This window comes from Rutilus rutilus, assembly GCF_951802725.1.
Source record: "Rutilus rutilus genome assembly, chromosome: 2".
Classification (NCBI taxonomy): Eukaryota; Metazoa; Chordata; class Actinopteri; order Cypriniformes; family Leuciscidae; genus Rutilus; species Rutilus rutilus.
Window position 1 is genome coordinate 32,541,946 of NC_140210.1, and position 21,706 is coordinate 32,563,651.

The 21,706-nt window shown below is 36.1% G+C and overlaps 1 protein-coding gene across 2 annotated transcripts in view; it reads right to left on the bottom strand.

Moving 5' to 3' along the window:
- The window catches only part of glra3 (glycine receptor, alpha 3), a 53,271-nt gene that overhangs the window by 29,349 nt on the left and 2,216 nt on the right, over positions 1 to 21,706 (bottom strand). For both annotated transcript variants that reach the window (XM_084392580.1, XM_084392581.1), the window contains exon 2: positions 59 to 186. In XM_084392580.1, the coding sequence (XP_084248706.1) occupies positions 59 to 186 (128 nt within the window). The remainder of the gene's footprint in view (positions 1 to 58; positions 187 to 21,706) is intronic.

A 21,706-nucleotide genomic window follows, 5' to 3' on the forward strand; every position in this document is an offset into this window, starting at 1 on the left:
AAAAAAAATACTAAAGCTACCAAAATGTATTCCTTTCAAGGAGAAAAAGAACAACTACCTTTAAAGTTGGGCCTTATTCTGGCATCGTAACCTGAGATTCTTCCCATGAGCTTGTCAAGGAAGACAGAGGGTGACATGGATTCCGCTTTTCTTCGAGGGTTTTCTTGTTCTTTTGATGTTACCAAACTTAAAGGGAGAGAGAGAGAGAGAGAGAGAGAGAGAGAGAGAGAGAGAGAGAGAGAGAGAGAGAGAGAGAGAGAGAGAGAGAGAGAGAGAGAGAGAGAGAGAGAGAGAGAGAGAGAGAGAGAGAGAGAGAGAGAGAGAGAGAGAGAGAGAGAGAGAGAGAGAGAGAGAGATTTTAGCAGATCAGCCACGACAGTCAACAAGGCTACAAATTTAAGGGGCTATACTAATGTCATCTGACATCAAATACTCAGGTTTTGCATTTGGGGCATTAGATAATGCTGTATAATAAGCAGCTTTTATTCACTTCAAGATAAATACAAAAAAACACAGATAAATATATTTGCATTCAAATTTATACATATATAACAAATTTACCATCTTGAGCAATGGATTTAGCAATGTATACAGATGTATGTGGATAAGATTTGTTATTGCACTGCATTAATGCCACCACTATAATACCCAGCTGAAAAAAAAATAGATATTATAAGAGTAATATGTTGCATTACAATAATAATAGCATTCAGCTTCATTTCATTTTGAAATACATGGCATATGCTTATCTGAGACTTATTGCATATGATCATACATGGCTAACATGCAACATAAACAGCTGGTGTACAAGTAATGCTGCCAAACTCCCTAGACAGAACTCTGTATTGTGATGCACAATGGAATATTGTGCTGCCATATTTCCTTTTAGTAATGACTGAAAGAGAATAATTTTGTCAGGCATTCTTTCTCTTGATACTGATCAGGGGTAAAAGGAAGTTCTATTGGCAGCTGCAGATAAGTGATAATTTATGTCTTGATTATTACCCCAGTGTTGAAAGGTGCTATTCTTAGTGATTGGCTTTTATATGTGTATGCTGGATTTTTTGCAGTTGCACCCCTCTGTTCCTCAAAGAGAAGTTCACATACGGCAAGCAGTGATAGGCTGTGGTTAGAAGTAAGGAAACCTACAAATGCTTGCCAGTGAATCTCATTTTGAAGAGTGGGAAGGACATGTTATTGATCGATTTGGCTTAATGAAAACACAAAGTATATTTTCAGGAATTTGTGGACTTGACATTTCATTGATCTTTTTTTCCTAAATTAATCAGGTGAGAGATACTCACTGGGGAGCTGGGAAAAGATGTGGACAAATATCCATGAGGAACATCCATGCTTTTAAACATTTAAACCTTCTTGTTGCATAAGCGTAATGCACAGATTATGAAATCACAAATTAAATACTTTAAATATATATTTTGAGAAAGTTACACATCTGTCCACTGTAGTGGACACAATATATCTAAGGTGGTGAGAGAAGCACAAGATGCCCCTATTGTTCAACATTTTCTAAATGTTGAATGTAATATGCTTATATCTTCAAGTATGTTCCCCTCACTCCCTAAACTCTCCACAGCATATCCAGTCAGTTTTGCTGGTATAATTATCCAGGATAATTCATTAGTCATGCAAATCCCTTTGACACAATCATTATCAATTATCATATGGAAATGAGGACACTGGCGATCTGAAACATAGAGCACCACAGGCCACTTTTTGCAAAATATGAGGAAATCTGGAATTAAATGAGGAAATTCAACAATAATCTGTAGTATTGTAGTATAGTTGTAGAATACAGCAGAATGAAATACAGAAATAGCATCTGAAGGGAATATTAATCTCAAAAATCAATCCAATGTCAACAGGCTGGCCAAAAATGAGTGTTAAAATGTAAAAAAAAATGTAGTGAAAAAATATAAGAAATATGATGAAAAATATTAATAACATTTATTTAAAAAAAATGGTTACAATTTTGAGTGAAAAATATAATGAAAAATATTAAAAACATTTATTAAAAAAAAGTCAAATATAAATATAAACTATTAAATAGAAAATAAATAAAACACAAGTAACATTCAGTGTGTGGTTGTTCACATAATGCTAGTGCAATGAACTGAGCACGAACCATGATCTGGCTTCATGTGTAATCTGTGACATGATTCATGTATTAAGCAATGTGACAAGATTATATCTACAGAAATGCTTCTTTCTGGCTACTGAAGCACCTCGTTAAGTTTCTGATGAACATAGGTCAAAGGTCAGACAGTAAGATTAGGATTAAAAGCTTGTGACGCAAAATTACTGACACTCGCTGCTCCGTCACGCAAAATCATCCTGTGAGGCAAACACACACATTCACAACTCTGGGGCTGCTTTGCTCAGCACAGATCAGCTTTGCTCACCACTGTTGACACTGACATCCCTCTGAGCGTTCTGTTGCCATTTTTTCTTCACCAGTTTCCTCTTTCTCATTTTTCTAAGGCTTTTTGTTCTGTTGTTTTAGTTTCAAAGCTCTGAGACTAAGCAAAACTAGATCAGTTTAGAGCAAAGCAGAAGTGACTTGAGAGGGCTTTACTGTTTCTCCATATTTGGCTGGAGCAGCATAGAGGATGATGATTTTACTCTCTACCTTTATTCCAATGCCAACTGCAGAGAATAATCACCTTTGATATCTTTCCACATCTGGGACCAATGTACTGGTTTTTGTCACACAGTTGTCTGTTTTCACTCGTTTAGGGCCACGATAACCACAAGTAGGGTAGAGTGGGGGAAAACGCCCCCCTGGGGTACAACGCCCCCCACCTGTTTTTCCCAAAATGATCACTAAAAGTAGTCGAGATACATTTTTACTGTTGCTATGCACTACGTTGATAACGGGGATATACAAATCTCTATGGAGAAGCTGACACCAGCGACATATTTTAAGAGAAGAGGATTACAGGGTAAATGCTATAATTTTCAGATATTAGTAAACAAGTGTTTAATACAATATTGTTCTGCAGGATATCGCAGTGATGTATGATAGATGAATAGTGAAGTCTGTAGTTTGAGATCATATGGTATTTATAAGGAATATAATTATATTTAAAAAATTAAACATTTTTTTAAAAAGTCATAGCTTGTGGGGTAAAACGCCCCCTACGCTGAGGGGTAAAACGCCCCCCTGGGGGCATAGTTTCTCTCTATCATAATTACTATAATAAAATATTTATGTCCATCAAATCCTTTGTTTTACACTTAATGCAGTATAACTAGGTGGTAAAATCTAAATATTTGAACAAAACATGAAAAAATTACCTCAAGTGAGCATTAACTAGCTAGCTTGCTAGCAAAGTTAGCTCACTGATGGAAGGTAGTTAAATTTGGCTATTTTGGACATTGCTGAAATAAATATTAATATATATACATGTTGATACATTACTTGCCTTTTACTTTTAGAGATTAAAAACTATTGTCTGTTAATTTTGCTGTTGATCTATGAAGCAAACTGGTTGGTAAGAAAGGGGGCATTTTACCCCACCTTGGGGGGCGTTTTACCCCACCGCTGGGGCAAAACGCCCCCTTTGTACAAAAATATTTTCAGTGAAAATACTAATTAATTATGAAGGCTGAGCAATTTTAATATTTGGTGAATAACTCCTGCCATAGTCACTCAAAACCGGGATGGCAATTCTAGTCACATTTATGTTTTGTTTCACTGTAACGTCACACTTTCCTTAAGGGGGGCGTTTTCCCCCACTCTACCCTATATGGAGGAACGCTGAGGGCTACAAGTCCAACCCAGTAATTAGATATGGTAAAAATCATCCCATAGAAGCCGAATATGAATTCCAGTGCAATGTTTCAGTTTTAGGGGCAGTTTACAAGACACATTTTTCAGCTAAAAACGGAAAACGTTTAACTTTTAATTTAACTTTTAATTTTGACCATTCATTTACACAAAAACAGCGTTTTGGGGGCCTGAAAACACAAACGTTTGAAAACACATTTCAAAATGCACTTTTTTGAAAACGATATGACCATTTCTGTGCAAACTACATTAATGCGAATGCACACATTACGTGTTTGACATGGTAATGGCTATGACAATGTCGAATATCCATTGCGTATTACGTGTTCAGTCTATAGGCGCGTAGTGTTTCTTTACAAAGTGAAATTGTCAACTGGCTTGGCATGCATACTATAGAGGTTTTTAGTCGTTTTCGCTGATTTGACAATGCTGTCGTCTGTTCGAAATCTTTCAAAAATGCGAAGAAAACTTTTCCTATTTTAGTACATCATTGTCATGTAAATGTACACTTCATGGTGAAAGCGAACCAGTACATGAGTAGAAAAACTAAAGTGATGAAAGCAAGCAAATGCCAAAGTCAAGACGGTATACACAGAATACTCTTCTAATTTTACAACTTAATTTTAACTGAGTATTCCAAAACACAAATATTTTCATAATGACATGGCTGTCTGGAATGAAGAAAGTGAAGAACTGATAAACATGAATTAAATTCAAAATGATAAGTAAGCACTGCTTTGTTTATGGTTTGTATAACCACAGTCCTAATTCCGTTTTTGAATCACAAATACAGACTACTGCCAGCAGCAGGTATGGAAAGGTATTTCCTCAACCGCAGAATGTATGCGCTAGTTGGCCGTTGGCTGTCTTTGTGGTGTATTCAAGCACAGCAAGGCGATTTTGCTGGGTAGGTTTTTTGGTTTTATTTTATTTTTATGTTGGCTTGGTGTGTCACATACTTAACAAGCACTGATGTTGCTTCTGAAGCTGACAGAAACTGCATCTGTGTAAAAGCCTCTGGCTATGAGAATTGTGTCATTGTGTTGGGCCTTCCTGACTATGCAGAATTGTGAAGTCAACAGTGCACATCCCACCTTTGCTCCCAGGAGCAGTAAGGAAAGTGCAAATCTCAAATTACCAAGCTCCTTCTCAGCAGAAAGAGCCAAGCCTCCAGCAACAGCTCTCTCTCTCTCTCTCTCTCTCTCTCTCTCTCTCTCGCAGAAACATCCCTACCAGAGAAAGCCACCAGCCATGGATTTGCTCTTACAACCCCTAGGAGTCACCTCTGGGTCCAAATGTCTTACTGGTTTCCTGCAGTCCCAGATATGTTGTCCTTGACACTCTCCCATTCCCTCCCACCAATACCAAAGGAGGCCTAGAGACAGTTACCATGGAAACCACAGGCCAATGAAGCATCAATGGTGGTCAACAGAGCGAGGCAGTCACAGAGGATGCTCACGTTGGAGCCGATCGAAGGGGATTGAGGAGATGGCGTGAATGTGCATGTGTGGAGCCAGAAGGGAGAATACCGACATCCGTAGATTGCAGTCTGCCTCAGTGCACAAATTAATAATTGACAGAAATAACATATGGTTAAGGTTAGGGCCTACTCTCTCACACACACACATACATACATTGTAAATGTACTGGATAGATTTGACTGTGTGTGAGGATGTTGTATTCATTGCTGAAAAAAATTGCTTTGGTTAAAACTCTCATTAAGGGTGAGCCCAATGGCTATCATAGCATCAGAATATGACTTTTGACAAAAAGTTTTAACTGGTTAAAATAGATAGAAATGATAAAAGACAGGTTCAGAATGACAGATAAGTCGAGAGAAGGACAGGGTAGTACTTCAAAGTCTTCACATGGCCACATGAAAGATTGGGAGATGAAGGGGAAGACAGGATATTTGAAGAGAGGGAAAGAATGAAAGAGACAGATTGACGGAGCATATCAATGATAGAAAGAAACAGGATAGCTAAGACAATTAACTGGAAACACCAGCTCACAGTTCAGTCATTATAAAAGAAGAGTTATAGCTTCACCTTTACACTGTGACAGCTCTGACTTAATCAAAAGCACTTACAATTCACACACGGTTCACTTCACATTCAGTCTCAGGCGAGAATAAATGCCAGCAGACACTATGCTCAAATTCACACGCAACATTCATCCACATAGATTGTATCTGAAATATGTCATTTAATAGTTTTGTATTGTTCATTTACACAGATTACAGCAGCATTATAAGATTGCTTGCATGTGTTGCACACATTTATTATTTTGTGCTTTGCTTATTCACTGGCACCACAAACAGGCACTCTGTGTACTGTAATTAATGTGAATAACCAAAATACACTAATTAATATTGTTAAGGTATATTTTACCAATTATAGACATGTTTATACACTATATCTGTATAATTATGTATATGTACACTACCATTTAAAAGTTTAGAGTTGGTAAGATTTATTTAAAGTTTTTTAAATCTCTTATTCTCACCAAGGCAGGATTTTTTTTTTTTTTTTGTAAAAAAAAAACAATCATATTGTAAAAATATTATTACAATTTAAAATAGATGTTTTCTATTTTGATAGACTTATTGTTAAACTCAAAGTTATGTCATGAATTTCTAGATGGTGAAGGCTGATTGGTCCTTAACTCAGTCTGCTTGCAATCACATCATTCTTCTTTATAGAGCAAAGCTGATTGGTTCCTGCTCTATCAGTAGCCAATGAGCTCGCTGCTCAGCCTTCAATACTTTGTCAGCATTACCATTACCATAGTCACCATTTTTACAAAACGCAAAATACACTGCGTCGTGCACATTTCGCAACAGTTTCAAACTGAAATGTCCACTGAGTCGCGCTAAAAGCACATTTAGTTTTTTTTCCGGAACAGATGAACGTGAATATGGCAATGTTTTATTACGTTGGTGCTTGTACATATCACCGCAGTTCTGAATTGACATGTCCGGTGAGTGGCGCTAAAATCTCAATGCTTCATCACGGTTTAAAATAACATACACCTACACTATATACCCTAAACCTACTCAATAGTATTAACAAAAAGCAAATGTGACATAAAAACGCAATCGTATTACGTTGTTTTTATTGCATTTGCATTTTAGCTTAGTTTTGAGCTCTTTTAACGTGACTCTACTTTCACAGGATTTGTACCCAAACTCTCCACATCGCAAGTACAATTCTGTACAAGCTACCGAGCAAGCTTATGTCATTAAAATGACATAATTATGTCATGGTCAAGTGATGCAAACTCCAAAATGTATTTGCTTACGAACCATGCACTATGGTAAAAAGTGCTTTGAGGTTAGAACACAATATCGTACAAGGAGCCGTGTGAAAACAAGTCTTTATTAATCTATTATCTACCCTATCATAATTATGTATGAAAACAATTAAAAGTGATTGCTGTTTTACTGCCTCTAGTGTTCATTTCTGTTGGAAACTGCAATGATATGTAAAGAAGGACTTTTTTGTTAAGCATTAACAAAAGCATTAACAAAATTAAGAGTTTTTCATTTTAATTTCAAACAATCAGCTTGTTTTATCATAGAGTAACTTGCATCACAATAACTATACAACCATATACAGCATATCTTCCATCTCATTACGCCTAACGAGTCTGTGAAATGCATCCAGTTAGTATGAGGGGAGTATGGCTGCAGTTTTGTTGTCACCCCCTGTAGGCTTCAGTCTCATTGGGTTGTCATTGCTGTGGGACAAACAACCCGCTCCCCCACCCCTCGTCTGCTTCCCTTAACGTGAAACCACAGCTAAACTGCTGGATCGGTGTGACCTGTCCTGTCAGCATGGTGCTCGCTGTGTTGTCTTGCTTTGCTAATGCGAGGAGGCTGGACACAATTTGGCTCCTTTGTTTTCTAGTGGTTCATCTTCTCTGAATGTTGCCCACTGTCGTATTTGTGTTGCATACTGTGTGAGATGCTGATGGACCTTGTGTTGTTTAGCTGACGGGCATAGACTGGCCATCAGCCTGAAGTGTGCTGGACTGGCTAATATGTCTTTCCTTATTAAGGTGCTAGTTAGTTTTTTATAGTCAGTGAGTAATGAGTGAATTTGTATGGGAATGTGTTGCCACCCTGTCCCAGAGTATTACCGTGACAGCTGCTATTTATCTAAATTAAAAATCCAGTGACATCAGCCAGCCGAAATAATACCTCACTCAGAGAGTGATACGACTGACTGGTTCCAAACCATGGAGTCAAAAAAGTAAAAAATGATCACATAAAAATATATTGATTAACTGGGATGTGATATTTCCGTATTTATACAAATTATTTATTAGGTACTTTGCTTTTGTTTCTCTCAGTTACCTGTTTTCCTTTGTTCCAGTTTCCTGCTCCTCATTTGTCTCCATATTTTTTGATTAACTCGCCATCACCTGTTCGTCATTTGAGTTCTATCACCTTGTGTATTTAATTTCCTCCTTTTGAGTTGGTGTCTGGTTTTGATCATGTGAATGTGTAAATGTATGCTCATTTGTTTATGCCATAAATGCTGTAATGAAGTCATTAGCCTTATCCTTCATCCTCACCAGCAGTGTCACCTGGTTTCCGCCACTGAATAAAAAAGGTAATTGCAACTTTTTATCACACAATTCTGACTTTTTTTCTTGCAATTGTGAGTGCACATCTCAAAATTCTGACTTGTTTTCTCAGAATTGCGTGATATAAACTCGCAATTGAGAGTTATAAAGTCAGAATTGTAATATAAAAGTACCCCCCCCCCCCCCCCCCAAATAAATATTTAACTTGAAATGATGTGTTTATATCTCACAATTCTGAGAAAAGAACTCAGTGTTGTGAGATATTAACTCAGAAAAAGTCTTGTGAGATAAAAAGTTGCAATTATCCTTTACTTGTTTATTCCGTGGCAGAAATAAGCTTCTATACATGAATGATTTAATAAAATAAGCAGTTCACAATTATTATAATTATTTTATTTTTTTTAAACTAAGAGCAAGAGAGAATGCAGCTTACAGTATGCACACATAAATTAGATTTATTTTATTCCCTATACAGAAACCAAAACAAAAGGCTTTTCGGTTCTGTTTGCAGTCCACACCAATGCTTTAAATACATTCCATTTTATGGTCAAGAAACAAAAAAAAGGAAGCACATTCTTCAAGTGTGTTTAGATACTCACTGTTGTCACTGAATGTGAGGATGGTATTGATGACGGTGGATTAATCCCCAAGTACTCACTAGCTTTTGTGTCATGCATCACTATTTATAAATGAATTGTGTTGTTATGGATACTTTGTATTGATTTTCTGGTGGGTCCTTCTAGGAATACTGTCATTGTGATTGGCGGAAAAGCCTTTCTCCATTCTGTTTCAAACGAGCTCTTTTACATTTAAGTCACATTAAAAGTTTCATTTACATTTATTCATTTAGGTGACTATAATCCAAAGAATATACAAATGAGTAATGGTGCAAAATTAGTGAATCATGAAGCATTATCCTTTTTTAGAAAAGTATTAACCGCTAGTCTGTCATTGGTAACTGATTTCCTTAGAGATACAAGCACCTTGTGATTTGTCAACTGATTGGTTGACTTTTCTTCTAAATTGGATCAAGACTGGAAGCAGTCAGAGACCTTCTCCTCCCCCCTTGCTCTCTGATATTAAGCATGCACACCCTTGCCAAAATAATCAAAAGGGTGTGCTCGTGTGTGTGGTCAACCACAAAATTGGTAGTAAAGATAACTGCCATTTGGGTGAAATGGCTTCCATTGCTTGAAGGCAGTGGCACATCTAAATTATAGTCTAACAGAATGAAAATTATAACAAACACAGACAAGAAACAACAATGCTTGAATTCAACATAAATGCCAATATAACCATCATGTTAATCACAGTGCTTTTTGTTCTTAGCTATATTTTACTCTTAGCACTTATTTTACAGTGTCTGGTTCTGCACATGCAATGAATAATTTGTTGACGCCCCTATAGACTTAATTAACTGTACACCAGATAAGAACTTGAAAAAGAAATCTCGTCAGTTCAGTAGATCGGTAGATACAAATAAGCAAACAAATAAACCGAGTAAATAAAAATGAAGCAGAAATCCAGAGCACATGGATTCAAACAATGATCAGAAGACATGATCGCCTGAGGGTTTCCAGCAGTAACTGGAACAGATGGTAGAACAAATGAATAACCAAATCCTTTATTTCTAAAATTAAGCATACTTCTGGTTTGTTTAGCTGTCCTTGTGTCACAACACAAGGGTGTGTGCAAACAGACAGACGAAGATTCAGAAGTTTAATCCAAACAGGCAATAATCCAATCCAGGGCAGAGACACACATTTAACGTGAACAATAGACCAAACAATGACATATAAATAGTGACTCAAACAAGATGATTATTGACACACAGCTGATGCAAATGAACTCATAATGACAGTGACCACGGAGACAAACGAGTGTTGGGAATCTGAACACAGAACACTGAAGATGAATGAAAACAAATAAAAAAATCCATGGAAACTAAACACACTGAACATACTTGTACTTCATTTCAGACCCAGGTCTTGAAATGTCTTTTATGCTCACCAAGGCAGCATTTATTTGATCAAAAATACAGTCATATTTTTGAAATATTATTACACTTAAACAACTGTTTTCTATTTTATTATAGGCCCTGAATTTTAAGCAGCCATTATTCCAGTCCTCATTGTCACATGATCCTTCTAATATGCTGATTCGGTGCTCAAGAAACATCTCCTATTATTATCAATGTTGTAAACAGTTGTTTTGATTAATATTTTCGTGATACATATATTTCAGGATTCTTTAATGAATAGGAAGTTCAAAAGAACAGCATTTATCTGAAATGTTTATCTTGACATTATCAATGTCTTTACAGTCACTTTTAATTAATTGAATGCATCCTTGCTGAATAAAAGTATGAATTTATTTAATAGTAATAAAAAAATATATATTACTGACCATAAACTTATGAAAAGTAGTGCATATATCAGAGCTCTTGGAAACCACCACATTTCCTCGTGTGTTTGTGCACACATGGACAATACAGCTCATAATGATTCTGATTATGAATTCCTTTTATTCATGGTCGCATTGATAGAATCTGAAAAAGAAAAGTCTTTGAGCCTTTCTTCTAGTGATTATTTCACCCTCCCCCACTTTGGCTTTCCAACTGAAATGAATGTAACATGAAGGTGCTTCCAAAACACTCCCCTGGAGTAAGTGCAGAGAGACATGTGAGGGCAGAGATTATCAATTTAATCGGGATCAGATAGACACTAGATGATTCTCTGGATGGTGTCCATCACAAACACTAAATGTAATTCCAGCCAGGCAGAACATGCTCTCCAGACTAAGCAGGGAAGAGAGTCAGTTTGCTATAACTGTCGGTGTTGGAGAGTAGCTATAACTAAGTAGTGAAGCTAAACATCAACTGCCTTCTCTCTTATATATGTAGCATTAGAAAGTCCAGACATTAAAGTGCCCCTATTACGGTATTGTAAAGGCTTCTAATTTTGTTTTGGCAGCCTCCTACAATAGGTTTACATGCATCCAAGGTAAAAAAAAAGCATCCATGTTGAGTCTTTTCAACATGTTTTCACCACAGACCAAACTCTACAGGCCTCAGCTACTGTAGTGTTTGAGGGCGGGTAAAAGTAGATGTTGCTTGTTACATACCTATGTAGGTTCATTGAGGAAGTAAGACTGTAATTACTGATGACTCAATTCAGGCAGTTCAGAATCGGTTATTTCTTTTGGGACACGAAAATTCCATTTATTATGCACTTTGATCATTCACAAATAGCTCTATTACACACTACATGATAGATAATATCTGAAAAAAGCATAATAGGGGCACTTTACCATAACTAAAAAGTTAAATTCTGCTGTTTTAAATCACTGTCATCAGCTCAATTATATAAATCAGTGTGTATATATATGTTTTTTTTTTTCAGTTTATCTGTTAAATATGATGTCAATCTAATTCCTATTGTTTGCTCCTTCAAAAACCCTCATTGTTTTGTGTCATAAAAAACAGCTGTGATTAAATTTTAAATGATCATATAGTTATATACTTAAAATAAATGTTCTCCTTAAATAGCTGCAATGTCGTTAGCTCCTTTAAATTATGATGAGTAGCTTGAGACTTGGCACGCTACAGTTTCAAAGCAGCTGCCAAATTTAGAAGACTGTCCTATTTTTTCCTAGAGTCACCCTGTGGAGTCTGGATTTATTGAAATATGAAAAATCCTGGTTTAAGTGCTAAACAGGTGTGAAAGCTCCCTTCTTGTCCTCTGGGAGCGTCGGAGCAGGAGAGATCTACAGAACTGGAGTACACCATCAGCCAGAACCCAAATATGTTACATGTCTGATTAGGTGACAGAAACACTCTTTCTCTTCTTAACCTTACACATAGCCTACATGACAATTGTAAGATGCTTCACTTATGTTGACAGTGAAGGTTTTCTGTGCTTGTAAACCTGCTTTTTTTTTTCTTCAGATTACTGTGTCTCTGTCCAAATCTTTTGTCTAGCTTATCATTATGAGACAAGTGCAAACAGTAATCATTTGTGTTCCACATGGTGATTTTCTACATGCTCTCAATCTTTAGCACTTTTTTTTTTTTTTATGGTGACAGGAGACTGTTGTTTAGTAAAGATAAGTCCATACACAGCTGTTATTAAATTTTAAACTCTGTTTCTAAGTAATTGCATATGCTCACCACTCCCCGATGTACTTTAATTTTGCACCACTAACTGAAATGACCAGAGTACCCTGGGATCCTCAGTCTCATTCTCCATATTTTATGTAAGGCCCTCATTTCCTTTTCACTCACATAGCTAATACGCCGACTGCATAAATTTGTCATTCTGCAGAACACTGAACTGTCCTTTTCCATTATGTTTGAGGTGTGGCTGATAAACATTGTCTCTAACAGTCACTATATTGACAAAATCTATGTGATTTAAATATTATTGTTTAAAGTGCCCCTATTATTCTAATTTAAAGTTTCCTAATGTTGTTTTGGAGTCTCCTACAACAGGTTTACATGCTTCAAAGGTAAAATGTTCTCATAATATACACCACATTTTTCAATAATTCTCAAACGACCCGTCAGATGAATCAGTCTCTGTAAATCCCGTCTTTCTGCGAGCTACTCTGCTCTGATTGGCCAGATAGCTCAGTCTGTTGTGATTGGTTTACCGTGTACAGCGCGCGTGTCGAAAACAAAAACGCCCATTGCCATAACAACGTCCGCTGTCCTGAGGCTTCCTACACCATAAACTAAAGACAGTAACGTACAATGACGTAGATTTTACCATATCAATCCGAGTGCGAGTCCGATGATGAAACACTGGAAGAACTAGTCATTCAACCCCAACCTCCATCGCAAGGACGACTTGAGCAGGATGTTTCTCAGTGATACACTACTCAGTTTGAGGTAGCTACATTATGAGATGTTGCAACTGTAACTCCTCACCATCAGCATTAACAAGTGCATGTCCATCAACAAAGTCCATCCTCAGTTCGTATGAATTAATACAATGTGAATCGTATGAAAATGCATGATTTTTCAGAAAAAAAAGTAGGCTAAGCATTAAGATCAACCCCAATAAACATCATGTAAAAACATGATTGAGATTGTACAATATACAAATTAGCCACCAATTTTCCAAAATGTAAAATAGTTATGAATTGTCATGAGATTGTGTTGAAGGAAGCCCACTCTGTTCTGGAACTGAGCTCTTGTGTCTGCATGGTCTCATAGCCTAACTTATATTACATTAAACACACACACATACAGTACTTAACATTCTGTTTCCATCACTTACAACAGACCGATTGTCCGTAGCACAAAGGCTGGACTGAGGAAACACTGCATCAATACTCAGATCAATGCAACCACAGACCTCTCTGCAAAGATCTGCACCTTTCATCTCCATCCTCTTATGTAACATCCTTTATGTGCACATACACAGACAGACAAACACATATACACACACACACACGCACACACACAACGGACAGATAAAAACGCAAAACATTTTTACACAGCCCTCCACAAGACAGCCCTCCACAATTCTCACTATTAACTAACTATTAACTATGACTTTTGCCTCAATAAACTCCTAATAACTGATTATTAATAGTTAGTAAGATAGTTGTTAAGTTTAGGTACTGGGTAGGATTAAGGGATGTAGAATATGGTCATGCAGAATAAGGCATTAAAATGTGCTTTTATAAGTACTAATAAACATACAATATATTAGTAATATGCATGCTAATAAACAACTAGTCAGTAGTGATAATTGGACACTTAACTAAAGTGTTACCAAAAATTGTTCCCCCACCAGATGAAATGTCTTGAGATGACACAATAAATAGTTTGTTGGGTCTTTATAAAAAAGTATGGTAAGTAAGTAAGAAAGTAAGTACGGTCACACAGCACTCATAGACCTTTATAAAAAAAAAAAAAAAAAAACCTTATCAAAATACGTTCTGATACCAAATTGCTATATATACTGTAAATATTACTAGCAGCAATACATGTGTTGGCTTGACAGTATATCAGGACAGCCACAGTGGCTCAAGCTCTAATCTGCTCAGGCTGGTGTAGATACATGCACAATTCTCCATTCAACGTCTGTGGATTTTGGGTTTAGCTGCTCACTCATCACTGCAGCACAATATTTATAAAAACTGTCCCTGGAATTTCACAGTGGTCTTCAAACCTACAGCATTTTCCCCAGCCTAGAATAGCTCTTATCAAATTAACACGGTTCCGTACTTCTAGTTTGTGTACCGACTTACAAGATGTACACTTCACCCAGTTTAGTCTGTTAGTGTGTGTTGTCAAGCCAAGTGGAAACAGGAAACAAGTTAAGTGGACAGGGAAGAGCTCTCCTGCAAGCCCAGCCGAGAGGTATTTTTATTGATGGGAGTAGATGCAGCTTTACTAAGCATGAGCTGAGAAAAACAGGAACTTACACTCCACAGTATGTGACAGCAGTGACACTGATGTGTGACAGAGATTTGCGTTTCGCGCATCAGCTGCCACGGTGGTAACTTAAATGTCACAGTTATAGCTTATTTTCGCCACTATATGCAAACTGTGACCAGCATGCATAACTCAGGTAACAGCTCCCATCCTGGAAGCTCTTTTTGCTGTACGTCACCACCACACCACTGCCTCATCACTTAGTAAGAGGCATAACTGCTGAGAGATCATATTAATAGTGTTTGTTGTGACGTTTATGAGGAATCATATAGGGATTTTAAGAGTAAGCATAGCTTTATTTTTGTAAACTACTGTTCAAAACTTTGAGGCAAGTAAGATTTAAAGAAATTAAAGAAATGAATGCTTTTACTCCGCAAGGATGCATTCAATTCATATATAATATTATAATATAGCTGTTTTCAACTGTGCTTATAAGAAATGTTTCTAGAGCACAAAATCAGCCTATTAAAATGATTTCTGAAGGATCATGTGACTCTGATGCTGAAAATTCAGTGTTGCTATCACAGGATTAAATTACATTTTAAAACATATTAAAATGGAAAACAGTTATTTTAAATTGCAATAACATTTCTCAATATAACTGTTGTTACCACTGATCTATATAGAATGACTGGATAGCTCATGACGTCATGAACAGTGAAGCCACCGCGCCGCCATATTGGTATTCCCTAGTGAGCTCATGCGTTCTATTGAATCAATAGGAAATTTTATGATTTGACTGAAAAAAACATTGCCTAACGAGACACCGTTTTAAAATCTAAAGTCTCCCTGCACATTTTTACAACGCAAACACCCTTAGCATTTAAATGGGTATTTGTTTAAAGTCGAATATTTTTCCAGCTTATTAAAAAACGGCAATTTCTTTGCAAAAGGAATTAAAAGCTGTACGAGAACACTAGTCGGCCTTCACTGAAAAGCTATCTTCACAGGTAAGAAAAACAGTTTGATACTATTAATTAAATAGTGAATGCTAAAGACCTATATTTTTTTGAATTGGTGAATATTCCTGTGAATATTGTTTCGTAGCCACGTCCGAATTAATAATACCTCAGCACAATACTAATTTGTTCCCTCGTTTTATTATATTGTGGCCACGTTGTAATTCGTTAAATCAAAATGAGGAAGGGAATTAGTTAAACGTGTCCACGATTTATTAAAACGAGGGAACAAGTCGTCGTAACAACGAATTATTTAGATCAGTGGACAGAGCGCATACAAGCAGAGAGAGCCCCGGCCGCGCGCGCGCACTCTCACCGCCTTCAAACAACACAAGCGCTGTATTGCTCTCTCTCCCTCGCGCATATCAACATCAATTCACACAATATTAAAAGGTCGGAAGACCGATTGTGTTTTATAGATTAGTACCCAGATAGCACACGACTATTTGATGTGAAACTTACATCTGGAAGACGTATTTTAAAGAGTGTTTGCTCATCTGCAATACGTCTATAGGACGTTTCCTGTCAGATGTCAAATAGACGTTTATAAGATGTCAGTTTAACATACATTCTAAATCATTCTAAATCATTACATCTTAAAGACATCTTCTAAACGTCTATTTGACATCTGACAGGAAACGTCCTATAGACGTATTGCAGATGAGCAAACACTCTTTAAAATACGTCTTCCAGATGTAAGTTTCACATCAAATAGTCGTGTGCTATCTGGGTAGTTTGTTCATATAAAGTGTTTGATTAGCAAGTTACATGTTCAGGAAATGCTTAATACAAATTGTATGGGTTAATGTAACGGTAAACGGACTCTGCACGAAGCTCTTTTGAAGCTGTCAAATGTTGTCGCTATTGGACACTTAATTGTGATTATTGCTGCTCTGGTGTTTCTTATAGAATACTGTTGACTGTTTTATCGTTGATTTTTGAAGATGCAGCAGCTCTTGCCTCGGAGAAAACAACACGGGCATAGCGACAATATTGCATATAAATTACTACTTATAGGGCTTGAATTACAACCTGTGGGCACTTGTTATACATCCCTTTGTGAACGTCGTCTTACACTTGTATGCTGCACATCGGGTCATCTTAAAAGTGCCGTCGGAGCTACCAATCTCTGTATAACGGGCGTTGGATCCCTCTGCTGGTAGGGAATCGTAAGATGGCCGCTCGAACACTTCCGGTGGCTTCACTGCCTAGTGGCAGTTTAGAACGTCATGAGCTATCCAGTCATTATATAGATCAGTGGTTGTTACTGTATTTTTGAACAAATACAGAACAGACATGGTGAACATCAGAGACTTCTTTCAAAACATAAAAAAACGCACTAACTTATTTTTTCAAATGCTTGAAAGAGAACTCTTGTTGAGTACTCTTGTATTTATCTTAGTGTTCCCTGTTGCCTTTCAGATTATGAAGTGTCAGATGTTTTATCTTTTTAATCATTTTTGATATCAGCATTTTTGGTTTTAACCTGGCATTTGCTTGGATCTTACTCCTCGACATTTTCCTCATACATAAAAGCTTTTTGAAAACTTAAACATTTTAAGCTGCTTACAGAGGCCTCCCTCTGTTTCTCTGTTCCTCTGTCTTTCTTTATCTTTCAAAAACTCTGACGAAAGTATTCGAGAGAAACAGGGCTGGCAGAATAACTCAAAGTGCAATCAATGCTTTGTGACAAAATCTTATCAATAATGCAACAGGAGCTACCTAATCTGCCTTTTACAATACGCAAACTGGCACAGGAGGCAGAGGAGTGAAACGGGCTCAAATAAAAAGACTAAAATATCCCTTGAAGGCAGAGAAAAAGAGAAAAAGAGAGCATTAGTGCTTTTGGAAGCCAAGTGGTTTGTTAAAGAACAAGAGCCGGTTGGTCCTAATGCACACGGTGAAAGGTACACCGGAGGAAAACAGAAACGATGAGGTTCTCTTCCCGCTGGGGGGTCGCTCTCATCTTTTGGAACATTCCGCTCCAATGAGCGTTTCAGCAGATGACAATGAAACCAAGAGCAGTGCAAATATGAACAAACACATGGCTTTTGTGTGCGTGTGTGTGTGTGTGTGTGTGTGTGTGTGTCTGTCACTCTCTTGTTAATGTGTCTTGTCACAGAAAGTGATTTTATGTATTATTCAAATTAAAAGTTGTATCTGTTCATTTTATTTAATATACCTGAGCTAATATGAACTAACAATGGACATTTGAATTTTTTATTAATGAAACAAATGTATTGCTCATTATTAGGTCATGTTAATTAATGCATTAACTAATGTTAACTGGGACTTTATTGTAAAATGTTACCATTTATGTAGGTTTAGTAGTTTTTAATATAAAACCACAGTGTACTACTGTACATTGTCCACATCACTCCTTTTTAACACTACTAACTACCTAGTACATCCTACCACTGAGAGAACATCAGACACATTAAAGATCATATTAGTTTTTTTAAAAGGTATTAGTTGTCTGATTCCCTCCCACTCTTAGTGACAGAATTTTATAGGTATTTGAAAGCATAACACTTAAAAATAATGACATACGAAATACAAAATATTTTTTGGTGGGTGAATTGTGAGACTCTCTTGGAGCAGATGACACAATGTCCTACACTGTCTTTGGTCCAGTGCTGACATTAGCCTGTCCTTGTCTATTCAAGTTATTTGAGTTGGCACTGGCAGAACTGCTGCCACAAAAAGTCCCAAAATAAACAGACAGGTCTGACAAAGCGACAATCTCTGTCTTTCTCTAATTAATTACGTATGCAGTATTTCCCCACTCTGAATAGTACTTATGAATAAACATCATAGACACAGACATACCACAGGAAACATCTTTTTGTTTTCTATTACATAGCTGTACATAATTAAATCCAAGTCTTCAAACCATGAAACTGTAATGGAAATGTCAGTTTTAATAATAACACACTTTTCAATCCTTCCAACAGTCAGTCTTTGTGAATTGTCAGTGCAGATTAATTCAAATCGTGTCTAAATGCTAATTGCTTCTGTCCTGTCTCTCTATATCAAGTTCTGATTGATGAAGTGTTCTCTCTTTACCAATCCACATCAAAGTTAATATTTGCAATAAAGTATTTTTTAGTACACCAGTGAATATTTCTCAGATAAAGGTAACATTTTGTCCATTTTAGACATTCTACTAACTACAAGTAACTTTGCTACTATAACGTTACAACTAACTCTCATTAATTTGCAACTACATGTCAACTAACTCTAATATATCAGACTGATAGGTTAGACTATTAGGTTATGGTTAGGGTTAGTAGAATAAGTTGACATATAGTTGAAAAGTTACTTATAGTAAGTAGAATGTCTGTGAACGGAGGATCAAAATAACGTGTTAGCAGATATTAAGGAGAAAGTCTACTAATACTCTATGATTGCTATAGTTAACATGTATTAGCAAAGTTGTAGTAGAATGTCTTTAAGAATATCGATAAAAAATTTTAAAAAAAAAAATGTTTTAAGTTAATATTTATAAAGGCACATACCTTAACAAGTCTGGGCTATAGAAAAAAAAAAAGCTACCAAACATTTTCATGGTGTTTGCTCAGGGGAAATAATGCACATGCTGACCTTTTGTGACAACATGACCCAATAACAGTTGTCACACTGTATTTAAAATCCTCACATAGGCTTTTAAGAAACGTTTTGAGTAAAAATCAATACAATCTGACATATACAAAAATAACTATTTTAATGTGCCTTTATTATACAGTTGTCCCTTGCCTAATTGTATGCTGATGTGTTTTTTATTTTTTACCCGACAACTTTAGCCAACAATTTCATTTTAGCTTATTATTCAGTTGAAACCAACATGTGCATAGAAAGCATTTGAATAATTGAACTTTTACTCAAAACCTTATACTGAAATATAGCTCTTGTGACAAATTCCCCGTGTGACAGCTAACCTCCGTGACCCTTATTTAGGTCCCTAAAGCTATTGAGAAATTGTATGAGTCATTCGTGAAGCCACCAACAAGTTAGAAACTGTGACAATATTCAACGTCCAACAAAACAGGGTACGACATAAAGACTCTGGGGTACTAAACAGCATTTTGATCCTTTATGTTCTTGAAGAAAACAACACATTAAAATTCGTTAACCCAGAGGCACATAATGACTAGCTACTGTAGTATGAAGCAGAGGCATGTAAACCTGTGCTGAGTGGTGTAGAACACATCACTGTACTGTGCCATATTCCATTATCCTTTCTGAGGATAGACTGACAGCTATCTGTCTGTACTCATTCACAGTTGTGTGAATGCCTGAGCGTATGCGTGCTGGGGGCCGTTTTATGATTGTAGTTGTTGATGTATGTGTGTTGTCATCTGTGGCAATGTGGAGAGGACTTTATGTTTTGATGTGTTTGAGGATGTGCTACGTGGCTTTGGGAGTTTGCATGTAAATCATTTTTCCTTTTTCTTTCCTTCTTTTTCTTTTAGAAAGTTGTGGAAAGCGCTCATGAAAATCATTTTTACTTTCAAAAACACACTCAAAATATGTAGTCCATCACTGTAAAATCCAAAAGTGATTTTAACTAACACTTTTTAGTTAACTTTATTTAATGTCTTAACTTAATTGTAAAAATCTAGTAATCTGTACTATTCACATACCATGCTTTGTTTGCTCAGAAAACCCAAGTTAAGATTAATTGACTGGAGAGAACATCACATAAGCTGACTTCATAAATTGATGTTGATTTTCCTAAAATGTTTTAGTCACCATTATGGCGATTAGTGTTCCCTTCGGTTGGGCACTTGGAACTTCATTTATACTATTGTAATTCTCTTCCCATTGATGCAGCGATTGCAACAAGAAATCAGTTATTTGGTTTCAAAGGAAGGTATATATATATATAATTATATCTGTATGTATGAATGAATGATATATAACATAACTATATTTCATGTCAATTAATGATCTTTTAAAATTTAATTGCTAACACTTATGTCCTAAACACCTTGTGAAACTTTTAATTGGGTTTATACAATCTCTCTATATTTGTGACAATTTTGTAATTGATCATGCTTGAGACACACAGACTTCAACATTCAGCATGCAAAACACAACAATGGTAACAATCATATTTTATTTAAAATAAATTATCAAGTACTCTCTAAAGTTATTTTTTAGTTACTAGAACTCTTGTGTAAGTGAACTATACTAACTAAGCATTTGTCAGTACCACATAATATGCCTATTTCACTTTACTTGTTTTTTTTTTTTTTTTTAAGGCAATCGGTTTGCATGCTTTTCTTAAGTAAGTCCAACTAATTAGATTTTACAGTGCACATGTAAACTTGTAGCCAAATTTCTCCATAGTTGTTTTGTAAATATCATCTCTGGTTTACACCTATATTTACACCTGTACATCTGTATTTTTTAAAAAGTATATTCTGAAAAAAAAAAAAAAAAAATGGTTATCGAGATCAAAATAGTAGGCTGTTTAATATATAACTCAACCATATATATAATTTCTTAATATGTGACCCTGGACCACAAAACCAGTCACAAGGGTAATTTTTTTTAAATTGAGATTTATACTGAGATATATACTGAAAAAATAAGCTTTCCGTTGATGTATGTTTTGTTAGGATAGGACAATATTTGGCAGAGATACAACTATTTGAAAATCTGGAATCTGAGGGTGCAAAATAATCGAAACATTGAGAAAATCACCTTTAAAGTTGTCCATTTATGTTCGCGATTTTGCTGCATCCACTCACAAAAATATATTTTTTATATATTTACGGTAGGAAATTTACAAAATATCTTAAACCTAATGATTTTTGGCATGAAAGAAAAATCGATAAATTTGACCCATCCAATGTATTGTTGGCTATTGCCACAAATATACGCATGCAACTTGTGACT